The sequence below is a fragment of the Eschrichtius robustus genome, chromosome X (genome assembly GCF_028021215.1).
Source record: "Eschrichtius robustus isolate mEscRob2 chromosome X, mEscRob2.pri, whole genome shotgun sequence".
Lineage (NCBI taxonomy): Eukaryota > Metazoa > Chordata > Mammalia > Artiodactyla > Eschrichtiidae > Eschrichtius > Eschrichtius robustus.
The window spans coordinates 61746766-61769225 of NC_090845.1; the positions used below are offsets into that span (position 1 = coordinate 61746766).

Genomic DNA, 22460 nt, shown 5'->3' on the forward strand with positions numbered 1-22460 from the left:
TTTAGCCTGAAACATAATAGATGTTCAGTAGACATTCATTTAATTAAACGAAGAATAATAATCGGAAACACTTACAGTAATACCTCCTGTGTGCCAGGCCCTGTGCTAAGTGCTTTACATTCACTCACTCAATCCTCAGACCAACCCTATGAAGCGGGTACTATTATTATCCCCATTTTACAGTTGGGGAAACCGAGGCACAGAGGTTTGCCAACTTGTAAGTGGCAGAGCTGAGATCTGAACCCCAGCTATCTGGCTCTAAAGTCCACGCCTTTAGCCGCTAGATTGCCTCCCAACAACAGATCTAGAGAGACAGAGCAATTCCCCCACAGCGTCCAGGGAGGAACTTGGCGGAGCCAGGACCGAAAGCCAGGTCTGCTCTCTGTGCAGTGCTTCTCTCACTGGCCACTGGTACAGAAGCCCTGGGAACAGAGGCACAAGGAGGGATCTGAGAAGTCTAGATATTCATGCAGAAAAAGGCTCTAGTCGACTAGGTGGCTCTCAGTAGAAGACAGGAGGAGTCGAAGAGCACCCACCAGGGCAGAATGCTTTTCAGAGATCCTATTTGAGGCCTAAGCCATTCCCTTTTCCTGCACTAATTTATCAGGGACCCCTCCTCATACACACACACACACACACACACACACACACACGCACGCACACACACAGCTAGAACCAGCCCGAGGCAATTGAGCACCTGTGGGGAAAGGATGCATATTAGAGAGATTAGAAAGTATGGTCTAAAGCCTGGTGTGTGCGTAGGAAGTTGAGGTGGGGAGAGAACAGGGAAGACTGGAGAAAAGGTTAGGTCAAGGCTAAAACCTCCAGCAGATAAAAGGACTCAGTGATGAGATTAAAGCAAAGCACCTGCAATCAGCTCAGCTTTGGGGGCACAAGCCTTCTTACCACAACAGAACAGCACCATGGCCATGGCCTTCCTCTCCCATCTGGATCTTCAGGAAAGCCTCCAAACACTCTCTGTTTTGCAGTGGATCCCAGCCTATGTCTCTTTAGGTGAGTGAACCCCAGGGGCTGGAGAGCACAAGGGAACAGATGAGGAAAGAGACCAGGAATCTCCAGATGAGGAGGGCTCCAAAGAGATCATTTGGTTGGTCCCCTCTCTCTGGGAAGGACTGTGCCTCTCCACCCAGAGAGAGGGCTACTGTTGAGTTCATTAGATTTCTCTCTTCCCATCTGAGGGGCATGAAGGCCAGGAGTGAGGCTGCAGGTTTCCTGGTTTAAAGATCACCCCAGCCTTCTCTCAGGACTGCCCCCTGTGAACTAGCTGAAAAGAGTCCTATTCGGGGGCAGGGGCAGAGTTGGTGTTACTGGGTAGACGTAAGGTGATTTTCCAGTATAAGACTATGATGAGAGAATTATGGAAAATCTGCAGGCTGCACGAGTGACTTATTAGACAGAATTTTGAGAAAGGGCCAGTTCCTCAATGGACTCAGAGAATGACAGTCATCGGTGCTGGGCAAATGGGCTGAGAGCTCAAAGCTTTTCTCAGTCAGAAACCAGGGCTTTGTGAGCAGCCAATTACAGGGGCAAGTTTGGAAACTGGACATGGAGAAATGTCATCCTGAAGGATGGGACAGGTTAGGAGGCTGCCAAGTCTAATCTGTGAGAGGCTATATGACCCCGCAGAACAGTGGTTCTTAACTAGGGACCTATAGACCTAGAATGAGGCAGGGAGGGACAACGTTGAATTTGGATGGAAAAAATTACCTGTTTATTTTCACTAACCTCATATTGAAATGACGAATGTAGGCAGCAAACCACAGAAATACCTGTGAATTTGTCGGTAATAGACATCACAGAGATTTACATTTCACGTGCCAGTTGTTGCAGTCATCTCAAAAGTTCATTTATGCTCGTTACCACTTCCAAATTCCAACAGTTATTGGAACTACCACTAGGCGTGGTTATTTAACACATAAATCAAGAAGCCCATGTTACTGTATGACATTTTTGGCAATATTTTGATAACGGTGTTTTACTATGATGAGTTTCCTTTGTAAGTCTGTGTATTTTATTTTGTGCATTTAAAAATACTATTCAGAAAAGGGCTTCACCAGACTGCCAAAGGGGTCCATGGCCTGGTTCCCAGTAAATGCTCCTTACAGAAAAGTGTCCTTCCTTCCTTCCTCCCTCCCTTCCTCCTTCCTAATTCCTTTCTTCCTTCTTTTTCTCACCCTTTTTCCTTCATTCTTTCTGTCTTGCTCAGAGCCTCCCTCAGCGCTTCTCCTCCTTCCTGAATGATGTTGAGAATCATGGCTGATTACTGAGCACTACTGGGAGTGATGGGGGGAAAAGTAGGGATGAGAGGGAGAGAAAAGGCAGAGGGACAAGAAGGAGGAAAGAAGCGAGGAGAGAATGAAGAGATGGTTTGGGGGAGATGTGGAATATAAATATTCATGACCCTTGGAATTAAGCAATGCTCCTGAGAGCCCCTCTGAGGCCCAGCTTCCAGTTAAAGGATGGCTCTCCATCTGTCTCTTCTTTTCTGGGCTTGTATTGCCATCTATCTAAACTGTTGCAATATCCTCTTTCCTGGCCTTCTATTCTCCACCCTCTCCCATATATTCCACTGCCTGCAGCCAGAAGAGTCTTTCAAATGCATCTTTGATTACAGCCCTCTGCTGCTCAAAAATAGTCAGCGGTTTTCCCTTGCCTACTTGATGAAGTACAAATGTGTTATCCTGGGCATTCAAGGCCCTGCTCCACTCTCTGCCTCAAACTCTTTACCAGTTCATTCCCCTACTCTTCCCCTAGGTGAAGCTCGTATTCCAGGCAATCTATTCACAGAACAAATGCGAAGGGTACTTACTCTCTCACTCCTTCACTTCTGCTCTATCTCCTCCACTTAAAAGATTCCCTGATCACCCTTCCTGCACTATCCCTGGACAACCCCTCCTTTGAGATATTGCTCAAGTCATACCTTCTCTGCAACATTTTCCTGGCAACCTGAGACTATATTATCTCTGAAAGTCCAGAGCACTTTGGAAAAATTGGTTGCATAGCAGCCTTTATACCCTTTGCCTCCTCTACCCAGTAAAGCTCCATGAAAACAGGAGCCACGTCTTGTCATTGTTCTATTTCTTGCAAGACCAGGCTTGACACTGTTGATTCTTCCAGATTTCTTCTCCTCAGTAAAGACCTTTAAGTCCACCTCTTGTTCTTTTTTCTCTCTCATGGACATCTTTTTGTGTGTGTGTGTGGGTCTGCCTCCTACCTCTGGTTGCGGATAACACAAAAAATAGAACATACTCTTGGGAGTCAGACAGACCAGGTCTGCCGTTTACTTGTTATGTGAGCTTGTGCAAGTAAGTCGTTCACCCTCTACCATTGTAGAACAAAGCTCTCAAGACCATTCTGATAATCAAAGAGGAAAGAAAACCCTCAGTAGACGTTCATTTTCTTTCTGTTATAGAAATTGACATTGGAGCCCAACCACCCCACCTCAGAAGACGTTTGATCAACAGAAGAGTGACTACCACTTCTGAGACAGACACCCTAGACTCTGATTTCATTGCACCTTCAGGAAGAATAATGAGTAACTAGATCCTAGAAAATGAGGCAAACAGAGACTCTGATACCTTCCGAGCATTCCCACAGGCCCTTTCAAGGCATCGTTCACTACTCCCTCTCCTTCACCCCCTACATCCAGTCAACTGCAAACCCCTGAACATTCTGCCTCCATAGTATCTTTCAAATTGATTTCAGAAGTAGTAGCCGATTTCAGGTTCCCATTGCCTCTCATCTAAGTCACTGCAACTCTTAGCTGACCTCCCTGCCTACCGTTTCTCCTGCTCCCAAAGTCATCTCAAATGATCTTACTGATACACAGATATGATCACGCTCTTCCTCTGCTAAGAACCATCACTGGCTTCTCATTCCATTCAGCATGGGACCTGAGCTCCCCTGCTTCCTTCCCAGTGTCATCTCCTGTTCCATGGCTTCCCATGCTCCCTTGTACTTTTACAGGTTATGGTATTACTCACAGACCTTGGACTCTTCCATCTCCAGGCCTTCGTTCGAGCTCTTCCTTGCGCGTGGAAGGCCCTTCCGCCACTAATCCATCTGTCAAAATCCTACTCTTCCTTCAAGATTCAATTTAAATCTTACCTTCTGCAAGAAGCCTTTCTAGGTTGCCCGGTAGTAAAGAATGGCCTTCTCCTTTGGTCCCCATATAATGACATTTGAACCCTAACTGTATTGTTCTCACCCTCTGGGATATATCCATTATTTATGGTATCAGTTTTCCCCTCTAGACTAGGAGTTTCTGGAAAGCAGGAACTTTATTTTTTACATGTCTTAATATGACTTAAAATTAATTAAGCATACACAAAGTGCCTAAAGTAGCTCTTGGCTCATAATAAAGACTCAACAAATGCTACCTACTTTTTTTCCCAAAGCTTGAAATGAAGATACATGACCTCTCCGAGCCTCAGTTTCTTCATATGTAAAATGGGGATAATAAAATTATCTACCTCTCAGGGTCGTGAGAGGATTAAATGAGATAACGCACATTAAGTGCTGAACAGAGTGCTTGTTGACAATAAATGCTCTATACAAGGTATCAGTAAACATACTTACATTACTTTCATCGTTTTCATACTTATGCTCTTCACCCTCCTCCTTCCAGGCCCCAAGCCAGCCCCCATTGCTTCTAGCACAGGGATTTCACACGAGGTATGCTCAGTCTATGTTTGCTGAATTACTAAATTATCTTCTTTTTACTCCCGCGGGTTCTTATATTTATAGTAATACAGATCCAATAAGTAATCACAAAGCCACAGAAATTCGTCTTTGACAAACCAGCCACATTCTTGGATTTCTGTAGGCTTTGAGCCAACTGATTAAGATGCCGGGTTTTTGCTTTACACTAGAAATGACAGGCTGCCCATAGCCTTACACACTCATGCACACCCTGGAACCTCAGAAGGCCTTTCTTTATTTGGAATAAGGGCATTGGTGGTTTCTTTCCCTGTTAACATTCACCTGCCATTTGGAGAATTTTAAAATCAAACTTCCCTGTGCTACAACACTTGAATGTAACAAGTATATTTATCCTGAGTCATCATCCTCCTGTGCTTGGCACTGTTCTGAAGGCTGTTTTCAAGAAGCTTACTGTCTAGGGCTTCCCTGGTGGCGCAGTGGTTAAGAATCTGCCTGCCAATGCAGGGGACACGGGTCCGAACCCCGATCTGGGAAGATCCCACATGCCGTGGAGCAACTAAGCCCGTGTGCTACAACTACTGAGCCTGCACTCTAGAGCCCGTGAGCCACAACTACTGAAGCCCGCGTGCCTAGAGCCCGTGCTCCACAACAAGAGAAGCCACCACAATGAGAAGTCCGCGCACCACAACGAAGACCCAACGCAGCCAAAAATAAATAAATTTATTTTTAAAAAAAAAGGAAGCTTACTGTCTAAAAGGCAAAGGGCCAGACATGTAAGGTGCTAACTACACAAGCAGCAAAATGAAACAGGACCAAATAGATGCAGAAGTAATGTGCTGTGGGTGTGTAGAGGAGGGAACTCTTCATTCTGACCAGAGAATAAGCAAAGATATCATCAAGGAGGTATCATTTGAGCTAAGCCTTGATGGCTGAGAGAATTTTGACATAGACAGAAAGTTGGAGAGAGGGTAGTCAGAATAAGGGAACAGTATCACCAAAGGCATGGAGAGGTGAAATTGCATGGTGGGTTGAAAGAATGAGGAGTAGACTAAGGTGGTTGGACCCCCGTTTCCCATTCTTCAGCCATTTGCCTCCCACTTTCTGGTTCTTTCCACAGCTGAGTACCACCTATGCTATTATTACTTAACATTTTTTCCCCAAATTGACTCATTCCTATAACCTAAATTAATATATTCTTTTTTTTATAAATTTATTTATTTATTCATTTATTTAATTTTTGGCTGCACTGGGTCTTCCTTGCTGTGCGCGGGCTTTCTCTAGTTGTGGCGAGCAGGGGCTACTCTTCGTTGTGGTGCACGGGCTTCTCATTGTGGTGGCTTCTCTTGTTGCAGAGCATGGGCTCTAGGTGCGCGGGCTTCAGTAGTTGTGGCACGTGGGCTCAGTAGTTGTGGCTCACGGGCTCTAGAGCACAGGCTCAGTAGTTGTGGCGCACGGGCTTAGTTGCTCCGCGGCATGTGGGATCTTCCCGGACCAGGGCTCGAACCCATGTCCCCTGCATTGGCAGGCAGATTCTTAACAACTGCACCACCAGGGAAGCCCCTAAATTAATATATTCTAACAGGAAACTTTACATTACCACCATGAATTCACTTTTATTCACTACACATTAAAATAACTTTCCATCCATGAGCCACTTCAGATCACCCCATGTCCTTACAGTGGTGTGGGTATGATCACCTCATGCTAGATCATAAGGGGTGTGAGTGCCGGTGCTGAGAGATGAGGCCAAGAAGGTGTGTGGGGCCGGCCCATGGAGGGCCTTAAACACCAGGCTAACATGTTCAGACTTTATCCTGTCAGCAGTGGGAAAATACTGAAGGCTTCAGAGGAGGCAAACAACATTATGACTGTGCCTTAAAAATATATCTGCGGCATGGAAAATAGACTGGAGGGGAAGAGACCAGCAGGCAAGAATAGACAAAAGGCTGCAGTCCAGACCAGAGGAGATCAAGTTCTGGACCACAGCAGTGGCAATGGAGACAGAGGCAGGAGGATGAATGGGAGAGATTTTTTTTTGGAAAGGGAGAGAAGTTAAAGATAGCTCCAAAATGTTGAAACTGTGACATTTATCCTGAAGCCTGAAATATGAATAGGAACTAGCCAGGCAACGAGCTGAGGAAAGAGTCTTCCAGGCAAAAGGGACAACATGCACAGAAGCCCGGAGGCTGGGGAACAGAATGAGTTGAAGAAACTGACAGAAGAACAGTATGGTGGCATGCAGAGAACCAGGGGGTGGCCAGGGGCTCCATCACAGAGGACCTTCAGAACCAAGGTTATGAGACTGGACTGGATCCTAAGAGTCATGGGAAGCCATGTGAGTTGTTGAATTATTGAATTACCATTAACCCCCATAGGTTCTCATATTTATCATTAATTTTGATCCATTAAGTAATCACAGAGCCACAGAAATGTCTCTTTGACAAACCAGCCATGTTCTTGGTTATATGCTATAGAAGGACAGAGATTTGCATTTAGCATGCTGGCTGCATCATGGCTCAAATCGAAGCAGGTAACCTGTTTAGAAGACATTGGCAGTCGGCTTAGAGAGAGAGAATGGTGGCTTGGACCGGATGATAGCATGGAGGTGGGGAATAGAATAATTTGAAAGATGTTTGGAGGACAGTACTGACGGGAATTAATAATTGACTAAAGGAAAGCAATAATTACAGCTCAGTGGCAAGGAGTACAGTCTCTGGAGGAAGAGTGTGAGTTCTCAACTCTGGCTCACCCACTAGCTGGCTGTGTGACCTTAAGTGGTTATTTAACTTCTCTGAACCTGGGTTCCTCATTCACAAAATGAGAATGCTTATTGTCCTAATGGGGGCTTTATGAAGATTAAATAAAATACGCATGTAAAATACTTAGTTTTACATGATGAGTGTACGGTAAATGTTGGCTATTACTATATGGGGAAAGTGAGCAAGCAAGGTGAATCAGAAATGATTTGAAGAAAGGACCCACTTAGATTCATATTGGTACCATCTTTAACTTAAGCTAGTAATCATTAGTAATTTGAGGGTGTACAGGTTTAAATTTATTTTTTTGAAGTCAAGACCAAGGGTGAAAAAGGATATTACATAATGGTAAAAGGGTCAATTCACCAAGAAGACATAACTATCCTAAATGTCTATGCACCTGGCAATAGAGCTTTAAAATATATGAAGTGAAACCTGACAGAACTGGAAAAAAAATAGACAAATTAACAATTATATTTGAAGACGTCCTTGAAAACCACAAACAACCAAAACTCACCCAAAATGAAATAGATAACCTGTAACTATTAATTAAATTAAATTTTAATTTTGGAAGGTTATAAACCTTCCAAAACAGAAATCTGCAGACCCAGTTGGTTTCAACGGCATATTCTTCCAAACATTTTAAAGATGATATATCACAAATTCTACACAATCTTTTTCAGAAAATAGAAGAGGAAGGAACACTTGCCAACTCACTTATGAGGCCAGACCCTGATACCAAAACCAGACAAAACAGTACAAAAAAGAAAACTACAGTCCAATATCCCTCATGAATATAAATGCAAAAATCCTCAAAAAAAATACTAGCAAATCAAACAAAGATTAATATACCATGACCAAGTGGGCTGTATCCCAGAATGCAAGTGTAAATATTTGAAAATCAATCAATATAACCTAGCATATTAACCACCTAAGGGAGAAAAAACACACACAATTATATCAATTGATGTAGAAAAAACATTTGACAAACTTTAATCCATGATAAAATCTCTCAGCAAACTAGGAATAGAAGGCAACTTTCTCAACTTGATAAAGAGCATCTGTAAAAAAAAACCCTGCAGGTAACATCATACTTAATGGTGAAAGACTGAAAGCTTTCTCCCTAAGATGGGGAGCAAAGCAAGGATGTTCACTCTCACCATTTGTATTCAACATCATACTAAAAGTCCTAGCAAGTGCAATAAAGCAAGAAGAAAAAAAAAAAAGAAAGAAAAGCATACAGATTGAAAAGTAAGAAATACGACTGTCCTAATTCACAGATGACATGATCACCTGTGTAGAAAATCCCATTAAATTAAATACTTTTAAAATCTACTAAAAAAAAATCCTTCTAAGGGTGTGGAGAAAAGGGAACCCTCTTGCACTGTTGGTGGGAATGTAAATTGATACAGCCACTGTGGAGAACAGTATGGAGGTTCCTTAAAAAACTAAAAATAGAGTTACCATATGATCCAGCAATCACGCTCCTGGACATAAATCCGGAGAAAACCATAATTCAAAAAGACACATGCACCCCAATGTTCATTGCAGCACTATTTACAGTAGCCAGGACATGGAAGCAACCTAAGTGTCCATCGACAGATGAATGGATAAAGAGGATGTGGCACATATATACAATGGAATATTACTCAGCAATAAAAAGGAACGAAACTGGGTCATTTGTAGAGACGTGGATGAATCTAGAGACTGTCATACAGAGTGAAGTAAGTCAGAAAGAGAAAAACAAATATCGTATGCTAACACATATATATGGAATCTAAAAAAAAAAAAAAAGATGGTTCTGAAGAACCTAGGGGCAGGATGGGAATAAAGACGCAGACCTACTAGAGAATGGACTTGAGGACATGGGGAGGGGGAAGGGTAAACTGGGACGAAGTGAGAGAGTGGCATGGACATATATACACTACCAAACGTAAAATAGATAGCTAGTGGGAAGCAGCCACATAGCACAGGGGATCAGTTCGGTGCTTTGTGACCACCTAGAGGGGTGGGATAGGGAGGGTGGGAGGGAGGGAGACGCAAGAGGGAGGGGATATGGGGATATATGTATATGCATAGCTGATTCACTTTGTTATAAAGCAGAAACTAACACACCATTGTAAAGCCATTATACTCCAATAAAGAAGTTAAAAAAAATTAATAATGATTCATATTTAACTTTATCTGAGTTTTCTTCTGACGCTTACCCAGCAAATTTACTCTCATCTTTTATGAGGGTCAGAGGTAGCAAGATTTGTATCCATGGCAATCTTCCCATAAAATTCCTCCCCCTGCTATTTCCTATTTAATTAGTATGCTTACAACAACCACTTCAGCCAGCTCTTGTAAGGGGAATTCAGCCTATCACTAAGGTTTCTTCTACTCCATAACACGACTTTTTTTTTTAATGCCCATTCCATCTTTTTCCTGTTATTTTCATCTAAGCCCAAAATGCGAGAGACACACCTGCTGGCAGGTAACTCTTGAGTTTCTTCCCCTTCTCTGAAACTTGTATCTACTATGATGTTATCTGGTCAAAGAAGTCATTCCTTTAGCTGGGTATTTTTAAATTCACAATATGTGTACTGAGCCCCTCTTTCTCATGAATGCAGATTTTAAAATGGAATTCAACTCCCACTGCTATAAGATGTATCACGTCTGCATTTCACAGCCTGCTGTGACCCTTTGCTAACAGAGATGATTTTTCCCCCTTCTGAACTTTTGAGACATTTCGAATGGGACAAAATCGAACAAAGTAAAGCAGTTTCTAATATGTGTTTTCTTCTCAGCATCAAACAGCCTGTACACTGCAGGCCGCCCCTCTCCACTGGAATGTGCTGACAGAGCAGTTCCACAAAGGGAGGAGGGTTGAGCTTTCAGAAAGGACTTCCTGAGGTCCCAGAATGGGGATGTAAGCCACCGGCCCAAGATGCTGTTTCCTTTCAATTGCCAAGTAGTGCTGTCCTTTGACCCCAGCTGAGGACCTACTCTGAGAACGTCATGGTTCTGCTGTTTCCTCAGTTAAGTTCTCAGCCATTAAGGGGACCCAGATCCAGGGACTCAGAAGTCATCCCGGACCACAGGAGAGCTAGGAGGGGGGTAGGGGGTTGGGGGGATGAGGAGAGAAGAGTCTCACACCGACCTCGACCTGCTCCTTCACTACAGAGCAGAGATCGGGGTTATGAGAGGTGTATTAAACTTGAAGGGAACTGAAGGGCACGAACCCTTTGTGTCCCCTCAGGAGCTATTCCTATTCTTCTTATACCCTACTTTCTGGTGTTCACTAAGTTCGGGATGCTGTCCGTGCTCACCTTAGCCTGGCTCGCCTATGACTGGAACACCCACAGTCAAGGTAAGAAACAGGGGAAGAGTGGTGGTCCCCGTCTGTACCAAGGATGGAACCACAGGGCTGGGGTGGGGTTGGAAGGAGAGAGTGGGAGAGACAGAGGGAGAAGAGGTGGGGAGAGGAAAGAAGAGGAAAGGGAAAGGAAAGGAGGTCAGGGAGGCGAAGCGAGGGAGAGAGGGAGAGGAGCACAGGAAGGTAGAGGGAAGGGGAGGGAGACAGGAGGGCAAAGCTCAGCAAGGAACAGAGGTCTCTGCCAGGCTGCCCAGGAAGAATTAAGGCTGGTTTCTGGGCGGGCGATCCCAGCCTCCTGCTATTTCCCTCCCACCTTTCTGACTGCTCCAGAGGAGCAGGGGCTTCCTGTGTCTCCTTGGGGGATGGATTCAGGGACAGTACCTATAGCTCTGTGCCCAAGATATGGAAATGTGAGAAGTCCCCTCTAGTGACCTGAAGATTTTAGGAAGAACCCTCCACCTCAGGGAGAAGTAGAGGGATTGGCAAGATCTCACACAGTCTTCCCTTCCCTTCCGTACCTGCAGGTGGTGGGCATTCAACTTGGGTGCGAAACTGGACCCTCTGGAAGTATTTCCAAATTACTTCCCAGTAAAGGTGACTACGCTTCCTCTGGGTGCCCTCAGTCCCTGTTGCCCAGACTCTCCCTCCCCATTCAGCCCCATGTTTTCAAAGGCTTTGGTGGCCAGCAGTGGACATCAAGGCCCAGAGGCATAATGCAGAGCAGGGACCCAAGATGGATGCGCAGGTGGGGAGACAAGCGGATAGCACCTTGCCTCAGAGTGGCAGACCCAGTTCAGCCTCTCTGAGCATCATAACCCCTGGCAATCCTGTGACAGTGAAGACATCCCAGTGAATAGGGATTTGGGGCTCCCCAAGGGAAACACAGGCTACCTACTGGGATCTGAGTCCACATGTCCTCTCTTCCTTCTATCCACTACTGTGATTCAATCTCCCTCTAACAGCTGGTGAAGACTCATGACCTCTGTCCCAAACACAACTATATCATTGCCAACCACCCCCATGGCATTCTCTCTTATGGTGTCTTCATCATCTTTGCCACTGAGGCCACTGGCTTTGCTCAAATTTTGCCAGCCATCACTCCTTATGTAGGGACCTTGGAAGGGATGTTCTGGATCCCAATTGTGCGAGATTATGTGATGTCAATGGGTGAGTATAAGAAATCATTCCATTCTCTGACCTACCTCACGGCTCCAACTTCTATAAGCCTTGACAGTCAGTCCAGTTCTCACTCCCTGCTGGAAGAGCACTTAGTAGAAAATGAGTCCAGAACACACTGGGCCAGTAACAGGAATATGTGGCCAAGCCTCAGGTTCTGTCCAAGATCTGGGAGGCAGGGTTTCATTAGGCAGCAGGATAAGTTATAGGCATTCATAAGAGTTGCCAGGGATCCTTTCAGAGGAGGAAGCAGAAGCCTGGAGTTCAGGATCAAAGCCAAAGTGGAAAGCAGAAAGCAAAAGCCAAATATCAAAACCAAATATAGGGAAAATGAGGCATGAATGGGACAGCTCAGATGAACTTTGCCTGACTTTTGGGGGATGTCAACTGGCTTCTTTTGGCCAGTCATTTATGTAGCAGCTCTCATCTCAGGGCGTCTCAAAGACACTTTTAAGTCTTTCATACTAGCTGGTACCCTCCTGGCCCGTGACTCTCATCTCCTGAGAACCCCTTTGAACTTGCATAAGACATCAAGGGATAAAGGATAGGCATCCGTCAGAATCCAGGACAACTTCCCCATGCCAGGCTTCAAGCCGGGGTACTGTGCCAAATGTCCTTCTCTTTGGATGAATATCCATCCTTCTGGACACCAGAAAACAACTGAAGCCAAACATTAAAAGGTAAGATCCATTGATATCTGGAAGGGCCAGGTGGGACCACTAGAGTCCCAGAGGATGGTTCTGCTCCCCTCTGAGATTGGTATGAACCTGGATCTCAAGGACTGTGGCCTGGAGCCAATGTCTGCCATCCCAGGAGAGAACAGAATGTGAGCACAGGGCAAAGTGGGGAAGCAGAGGTGAGGAAAGACTCTGTGACTGTTGTAGAGCAGCAAGATGTCATCCTCATTCCATGGTTCATCTACATTTCAATTTGGCTTGGACAGGATCCTGGGTCTGCCTACTCTCCAGAACCCCCAGCCAATGGCTTCCCTTTGCCAGGTTGCTCTAAGGAGGATGCAGGATGGTGGTGGCTATTCCTCATTACTCCTAGGGAAGAGAACTCTGGAGAGCCTCAATTGCCATCAGCCTGGGGAGAGTGGAAGACAGCTGTGGTTCCTGGGTAGAGAAGGAAGGGATGGGCTTAAGTACTATAGAGCTAAGAGAAAGTAGGCAGAAGAACTCAATGTAGCCCCAACTGTAGTTGCACAGAGCTGCAAGGCAAGCAGCTGACTCTAAGGACCAACCTCAGGGCTAACCCAGGATGTGGAGGTTAAAGACAGAAGAGTGGAAACAAGCACAGTCAGGAGACAGAAGAACTGTCTCCAGCAGGAAGACCCTGGAGGAACCCCTTATCCCATCCTCAAGCACCAAGTTTGTTATACCACTTGACTCTTTGGTTTCACAGGTGTGTGCCCAGTGAGTGAGTTGGCCTTGAAGTATTTGCTGACCAAGAAAGGCTTGGGCAATGCTGTGGTTATTGTGGTGGGTGGAGCTGCTGAAGCCCTCTTGTGCCACCCAGGAGCCTCTACCGTCCTCCTTAAACAGCGTAAAGGTTTTGTGAGGTTGGCACTGAAGACAGGGTGGGTCCCTAGGTTCTGGTGCCCTATCGTCAGGGTGCCATAGGTCCTCTGTAGCACCTCTCCAGAATGGTGCCCTTCCTTGGAAACCTGTTAGAGGGGGTTCCCTCTTCATACTGATTGCTTCTCTCTACTCGCTCACACTGTGCCTTAAGGGTGTTTGGACCTCCAGACACATTCTGGTGGGTACTTTTAAAACTTGAAATTGGAGAAAAACAGTAAAAGACCTTTACCTTCTGCCCATTAGCCTGGGAGGCTGGGGGTCTGGGGAAGTGGGGCTTCAGTCTATATCAACCCATGAACTGCAAGGCCCAGAGAACTTACCCAGGGCAAGGAAGGCACTGGGCTTGATGCTGTGGGGATTGCAAAGATGCAAAAGACATGGATACTGCCCCCAAAGAGCATATAATCTGGTTTGAGAAATAGAATGCATTCATTCAGCAGTTATTGAACAGCTACTGTGTGTCAGGCATAGTACTAGGCATTAAGCATATAAAAATAAATAAGACCTGGTCCTTGCCTTTAAGGAACTCACAGTCCAATGGAAGACAGACTTATTCACATATAATTACAAAATATATCCAGAAGCCAACCACTTACCATCTCAACTATCGCCCCCTGGTTTACCACCCCATCGTCTCTCCCCTGGATTATTACAACAGTCTCCTAAGTGCTCTCTCTGTTTCTATCCTTGCCTCCCTCACATCCAAGAGTCTATTCTCAACCGTGGCCAGGATGATCCTATTCAGCGTGAGTCAGATCATGTCACTACTCCAAATGCTCCAGTGGCTCCCGTTTCACTCCGAGCAAAACCAAAGTCTTTACAAGGGCCTGCAAGACCCTAAATGATCTTGCCACGTCTCTGATCTCATCAGCCACTGCCCTCCCCCTTGCTCACTCCATTAGAGCTACACTGGCCTCCTTGCTGTCCCTCAAACAAGCCACACGCTCCTCCCTTAGGGCCTTTGCTCTAGCTGTCCCCTCTGCCTGGGACATTATTCCTGCAAATAACTCTTTGGCTTATTCCTTTACCTTCTCCAGGTCTTTGCTCAAATGTCTCTTCTCAGTAAGGTCTATCCTGACCATCCTGCTGGATCTTTTTCCCATTGCGCTTATCATATCCTCATACATCATCAATTTTATTTCTTCACATATATGGTTTTCTGTTTGTTCATTATTACTGTTTATTGTCTGTCTTCTCTTAATAAAAGGTAAGCTCCATGAGGACAGAGATTTTTTTTTTAATCCACTGTGTTCACTGATATGTCCCCAGGGCTTAAAAAAGTGCTGGCACATAGAAAGAACTCAATGCATATTTGTTGGATGAAAGATGTGCCATTATGGACATATGTATAAAGCACTATGAGAACATCAATTGATGGAAAGCCTTTCACCCAAAGTAGAAGTTTCATAGGTGGGTGACATCTGAACTGTGAACTGAAATATTAGTAGGCATTACCAGTCAGACCAAAAGGGAAAAAGAACTCAGGCATTCAATGAGGGCCAATGATGACATGTCAGGCACTATGCCAGGCCCCCGAGGTTCAAAGATGAATAAGACATAGTTCCCCCTTTTGATTAGCTTGCTGTCTACTGGGAGTCAGCCAGGCAAGGTGATGACTGTAGTACAGAGTTGGGGTAGTGTTAGTGTAGGAAAGAGGTAAGCACTAGATGAGGGAGGTGGGAGTGGAAGGAATTGGAGGGGGTCAAAGGACTGGAGGTGGTTCAAGGGGATGAAATTGGAGCTGAGTAGTGAAGGCCGAAATAGAATTAGCCACGTGAAGACAGAGGGAAGGCATTTATAGCAGAAGGAGCAAGATGTACAAAGACGCATAGACAAGCAAGAACATAGCACACTTAGTATGGCTAGGCTGATTCTGACAAAGGGCTGAGGAGAGGGGAAGCTAGCCAGGTAGGCAAGGCTAGAGCACAAAGTCCATGCTAAGCAGCATGGTACAAAGTGAGGAGCTCTGGAAGAGTTTTAAAGAGAGGAGTGACATGTCCAGATACACAGTTTAGGAAGATCACTCTGGATGCTGGGTACAATAAGGGCTATTAGATTTCCTGAGATTACTTTCCTTCCATCACAAGACAAGGTGCAGCAACTCCCCACAAAGGGTTCACTTGTGGGAGGTGGGTGTGGAGCATAGCAAGAATGAGACACAAGGCTGGAGATGCTTGGGTGCTTGGACTCTTGTCCTATAATGGGGAGATTGTAGAGGTTTCCTACCTTGGAGAGGGTTTCACAGCGGGGAGCTTCCTGGGAGAACTCACACTTCTGCCCGTCTCTTTGCAGATCATACCTTGTCCCCTCCTATTCCTTTGGAGAGAATGAGGTTCACAATCAAGAGACCTTCCCTGAGGGCACGTGGCTAAGGTTCGTCCAAAAAACCTTGCAGGACAGAATCAAAAAAAACCCTGAGACTAAGTTTCTGTACCTTCCACGGCCGGGGCCTCACTCGAGGATCCTGGGGCTTCTTGCCTTTCAATCGGCCCATTACCACTGTTGGTAAGTTTTCCAGCATCTTTGGACCACTCTGGTCCTTGATTCCCCCCACCCAGGTCATCCCTCGAGTCTCAGGGGACCCGACACACAGCTGGGACAGGCAATGGGAATTCCAGTGGCTGTGGTTGAGGGCAGAGTGGGGAGGACAACTAAACCGATCAGAGTTGTGGCCATTCACGGGAGGGACACAGTTCAGCAGCTGCCATGCGGGCATCATTATTCGCATACATTCCTTCAGCACTCTCTGAGTTTACCCTCATTCTCTTAAGTATGCACGAGATTAGGTATTTGGAGAACATGGGACAGGATGGGGTTGGAGCAGAGAGAAAGAACAAAGGAAGGGGAGGGGACCCAGATACTGAGTTTCAGTATGTGGCTCCCTCTGAGGAATGGGTAATTTGAGTTGGGTGGGGGGAAAGGTCTGATGCTTGTCTCTCCTCCTTCCCCACAGCTGGGGAGCCCCTGCCAATTCCCAAGATTAAGAAGCCAAACAAAAAGACGGTGGACAAGTACCACGCACTCTACATCAGCGCCCTGTGCAAGCTGTTTGACCAGCGCAAAGTACAGTATGGCCTCCCTGAGACCCAGGAGCTGACAATCATATAACAGGAGCTGGATTTCCCCGTTATTGAACCCCCAAAGCATTAAGGGATCCAAGTAGGGCCACATGGAAAGAAGAATCTGGGGAGAGGGGAAGATCTCAGGGTTGAGTGAGGAGGCCAACCAAGCCAGAAAGTACTTAATGAGTCCGGCTTAGAGGAAGGAACCAGAGGGATGGGGAAGAGTGGGCAACAACCCAGTTTAGTAAGCAGAGTCTTGTGAGTCCACAGATCTTTTTTGCCCCCTGACTCCAGCCAACTCTGATCAGAGGAATGAGAAGTTAAAGAACACCATGCCCTTTCCTCCTGAGCCTTAGTGACACCATCACTATTTAGGCTGAAGCTTAGAAGCCTTGTTGAGAACAAGGATGGTTTGTTTCCTCCTAGGCCCTTGGCCCTTTCCTTACAATTTGGGGGCCACCACAAGGTAAACCAGGGACCTGAGCTATGCTTTCCTGATCCAAAGCAGACACGATTCCCTCAGCTGTGATACAGTTCTACACTGGCAAAATCTTTATTAAAAATAATTACGCCATTTCTTCTATAAAAACAAAGCTCTAGATATATAAAACAGGATATGACTATTTCCTAATTACTGTGTGGTTCACTACTGGGCTTCCCTGAAACCTAGCCAGAAAGCTGGTCTGTGGAGAGCCATTTTCCTCTTCTTTATCCACCCTTTAATCTGTAGCTGACAGAAAAGTTGGAGGAGTGGAACCAGAACTGCTGCACAGTGTAGGAGACAGGACAGAACCATGGGAACTGGCACAGGCATGCCCTGAGTAGCCTATCTCTCCTGATCCCACATAACCACCCTGGGTGAGGAGGGAGGGCACCTACAAGACCATGTACCAGCTGTGAGTCTACTTTATGTCAAAAACCTACTGCGGGGAATTCCCAGGTGGTCCAGTGGTTAAGACTCAGTGCTTTCACTGCCGAGGGCCAGGGTCTAATCCCTGGTCAGGGAACTAAGATCCCACAAGCTGCGTGGTGCAGACAAAATAATAATGATAACAATAATAATAATAATAAAAGAGCCTACTGCGTACCAGAGGCTATGCCATCATTTTCACAGCCTCTGTCTCTGAATGCTAACACAGCCCCATGAGATTGCCATCATCTCCATTTCACAGTAGCTAAAACTCCTAGAGGTGAAGTAACTTGCCCAAAGCCACAAAATCCAGGTTTTGCTAATTCCATTCCAAAGCTGTTTCTAATTCAAAAAACCACCACACCTCCCATTCCTCATTTCTTGGAGACCTATTAATCAGCTTCATTTTCCTAAATGTGGTCCTGTGGCACCCTACTTAAATTAGTTCATAAGTGTGGGTAAAAATGACATGGATTCTACTCCAAGTGGTCCCAGGTTAGGCCTCACGGAAAATAATGTATTAATTAAATAAACTTTTTATAGCGACAGAATGGAATTGAGAGTTGAGAAACAAACTCTACATTTATGGTCAATTGATTTTTGCCAAGGGTGCCAAGATAATTCAATGGGGGAAGGGGAGAATAGTCTTTTTAATAAATGATGCAGGGACAACTGGATATTCACATGCAAAAGGGTGAAGTTGGAACCCTACCTCATACCATACACAATAATTAATTCAAAAAGGATCAAAGACCTACAGTGAGAGCTTAAACTGTAAGACTCTTAGAAGAAAAAATAGGGTAGTTTGCTGGCCTTGGATTTGGCAATGGTTTCTTATATATGACACCAAAAACACAAACAACAAAAGAAAAAATAGGTAAGTTGAACTTCATTAAAATTAAACACTTTTGTGCTTCAAAGGACACTATCAAGAAAGTGAAAAGACAACACAGAGAACAGGAGAAATTTGCAAATCATGCATCTGATAAGAGTCTAGTATCCAGAATATATAAATAACTTACAACTCAACAACAAAAAGACAACCCAATTAAAAATGGGCAAAGGATTTGAATAGACACATTCCTCCAAAGAAGATATACAAATGAAAAATGCTCAGTTAACCATTAGGGAAATATAATACAAAACTAAAATGAGATACCATTTCACACCCCCTAGGATGACTATAATAAAAAAGACAGACAATAACAAGTATTGGTGAGGATATGGAGAAATTGGAACTCTTAAGGCATTGCTGATGGGACCATAAAATGGTACAGCCCCTTTGGAAAACAGCTTGGCAGTTCCTCAAAAAGTTAAAGTTATCATATGATCTAGCAATTCCACTCCTACATATATACCCAAAGAACTGGAAACACATGGTCACACAAAAATTTGTATATGGATGACCATAGCACAACTATTTACACAGGCATGCCTGGTTTTATTCTGCTTCACTTTATTTTGCTTTGCAGATAATGCATTTTTTACAAATTGAAATTTTGTGGCAACCCTATGTGGAGCAAATCTATCAGCACCCTTTTCCCAACAGTATTTGCTCACTTCATGTCTCTGAATCACTTTTTTGGTAATTCTTGCAATCCTTCAAGCTTTTTCTTTATTATTATGTTTGTTATGGTGATCTGTGATCAGTGATCTTTGATGTTGCTACAAAAACTCACTGAAGCCTCAGATAATACTTAGCACTTTTTTAGCAATAAAGCATTTCTTAATTAAGGTATGTACATTGTTTTTTTAGACACAATGCTATTGAACACTTAATAAACTACAGTATAGTGTAAACATAACTTTTATATGCACTGGGAAACCAAAAAATTCACGTGACTCACTATACTGCAACATTTGCTTTATTGTAGGGGTATGGAACTGAACCCACAACATCTCCTAGCTAAGCCTCTAATAGCAAAAAAGTGGAAACAACCCATAGGTTCATCAGTTGATGGATGGAGAAACAAAATGTGGTACATCTATACAATGAAATATTATTCAGCCATAAAAAGAATGAAGCACTGATACATGCCACAACAGGATGAACCTTACGAGCATTATGCTAAGTAAAAGTAGCCAGAAACACAAAACCATATATTGCATGATTCCATTTCCATGAAATGTCCAGAATAGGCAAATATGTGGATACAGAGAAAGAGAGAGACAGAAAGTAGATTAGTCATTGTCAGGGACTGGGGAAAGAGGTGATGGGGAGTGACTGCTAATGGGTACATGGTTTCTTTCTGAGGTGATGAAAATGTTGTGGAATTAGATAGTGGTGATGGCTGCACAACCTTGTGAATATGTTAAAACCCACTAAATTGTATGCTTTAAAATGGTGAATTTTATGATATATTGTAACTGAGTTCAAGCTCATACTGCTCGCTGCACAAGAGGCCACTGAGTTGAGAGACAAGGTGTTGGGGCAAGGAAAAATGACTTTATTCAGAAAGCTAGCAAACCAAGAAGATGGCGGACTAATGTCCTAAAGAACCATCTTAATTCAGGGTAGAATTCAAACTTTTTTTTATTGTAAGGAAGAAGGAAGCAAGAAGGGGTTAAGATCAGGAAGTGACATGTGGTCACCAGCAAGGGTCCAAGGATGGTTGTGAAAACTTTGTTCTTGGTCAGCTGACTTGGGTTGATGTGAGTCTGGTCAAAATGTTCCTTTAAATCTTGACAAGACAATCGTTATTTTTTTGTTCATTCTTCCTTATCTCCCTGTGGGAGACAAGTTTCAGGTGAGGGGCTGTTTGCACAAGTCTTAAGCTGTAAGCAAAATTTCTTTAGTGATTAACATGTCTACGTGTAGAGCTAAGTGGAGGTTTATGACTCAGAGATTAAAGCAGCAGAAGAGATAGATACATTATGGAGTCAAAGATGCCAAGCTTCTTCTACAAATAAGATGCAGGCAGGGGACATTGTGGGGAGGGGGGGGTCTGTCCCCAAGAGGGCCCCACACAGTTCTGCTTGGTTACAATATGAATTATATCTCAAAGAAAAATTATCCTTTTAGTTTAAGGGAAAAAGTGTGAGCTATATTAAAGTTTCAAAATCACAATAAAAAATTTTAATACTTTTTATTTTGAAATGATTGTAGATTCACAGGAAGTTGCAAAAATAGAGTTCGTTTGACCCTTTACCCAGCTTCCCACAATGGTGACATCTTATGTAATTGTAGTACAATATCAAAACAGGAAATTGACACTGGTACAATACTGTTAATTAGACTACAGGCCTTATTCAGTTTTCACCATCTTTATACACACTCATTTGTGTGTGTGTGTATGTGTGCATGTATGTGTGTCTATACAATTTGATCCCATATATAGATTTGTGTAGCCCCTATGACCGTCATGATATAGAACTGTTTCATCACCATAGAGGAACTCCCTCATATCACACCTGTATAATCACATACTTCCACCTTCGTCCCTGTCTCCTGGCAATCACTGACCTGTTCTCCATTTCTGTTGCTTTGTCATTTCAAGGATATTACCGTCAGCCTTCCGTATCCAAGGGTTCTGCATCCACGGTTTCAACCACGGATCAAAAATATTTCATCAAAAATATTGTCAGGGGCTTCCCTGGTGGCGCAGTGGTTGAGAATCTGCCTGCTAATGCAGGGGACACGGGTTCGAGCCCTGGTCTGGGAAGATCCCACATGCCGTGGAGCAACTAGGCCCGTGAGCCACAATTACTGACCCTGCGCGTCTGGAGGCTGTGCGCCACAACAGGAGAGGCCGTGATAGTGAGAGGCCCACGCACCACGATGAAAAGTGGCCCCCGCTTGCCGCAACTAGAGAAAGCCCTCGCACAGAAACGAAGACCCAACACAGCCATAGATAGATAGATAGATAAATAAATAAATAAATAAAATTTTTTAAAAAATGGTCAGATCAAAAATATTCGAAGTATTCAGAAAAAAATTCCAGAAAGTTCCAAAAGGCAAAACTCGAATTAGCCACAAGCCAGCAATTATTTACATGGCATTTACATTGTATTAGGCACTATAATATAAGTAATCTAGAGATGATTTTTAAATATATGAGAATGGGACCTAATTCAACTTAAAAGCTTTTGCATAGCAAAGGAAACCATCAACAAAACAAAAAGACAACTTACTGAATGGGAGAAAATATTTGCAAACGATATGACCCATAAGGGATTAATACCTAAAATATATAAACAGCTAATACAACTTAATATCAAAAAACAAACAACCCAATTTAAAAGTGGGCAGAGGACCCAAACAGACATTTTTCCAAAGAAGACATGTAGATGGCCAACAGGTACATGAAAAGATGCTCAACATTGCTAATCTTTAGAGAATTGCAAATTAAAACCACAATGAGCTATCACCTCACACCTATCAGAAGAGCTATCATCAAAAAGACCACAAATAACAAATGTTGGTGAGGATGTGGAGAAAAGGGAACCCTCGTACACTGTTAGTGGAAATGCAAATTGATGCAGCCACTATGGAAAATAATATGGAAGTTCCTCTAAAAACTAAAAACTAAAACTAAAAATAGAACTAAATATGATCCAGCAATTTCACTTCTGGGTATATATCCGAAGAAAAAGAAAACACTAATTCGAAAAGATACATGCACCCCAATGTTCATATCAGCATTATTTACAGTTGCCAACATATGGAAGCAAACTGTGTCCATCAACAGATGAATGGATAAAGAAGATGTGATATATTTATATACAATGGAATACTGCTCAGCCATAAAAAAAGAATGAAATTTTGCTGTTTGCAACAACATGGATGGGCCTGGAAGGTATTATGCTTAGTGAAATAAGTCAAACAGAGAAAGACACAATACTGTATGTTACCACTTATATGTGGAATCTAAGAAATACAACAAACTAGTGAATATAACAAAAAAGAAACAGACTCACAGATATAGAGAACAAACT

General features: G+C 43.9%; 1 protein-coding gene across 1 annotated transcript; it reads left to right on the forward strand.

Moving 5' to 3' along the window:
• The first annotated feature begins 923 nt into the window (after nucleotides 1-923).
• Nucleotides 924-16661, forward strand: LOC137757233 (diacylglycerol O-acyltransferase 2-like protein 6). Its single transcript, XM_068533901.1, is given in 9 exon segments — nucleotides 924-1014; nucleotides 10681-10791; nucleotides 11322-11369; nucleotides 11372-11391; nucleotides 11760-11964; nucleotides 13378-13552; nucleotides 15846-15957; nucleotides 15959-16058; nucleotides 16507-16661. Coding segments are annotated over 9 exon segments (1017 nt in total).
• Nucleotides 16662-22460: the final 5799 nt, after the last annotated feature.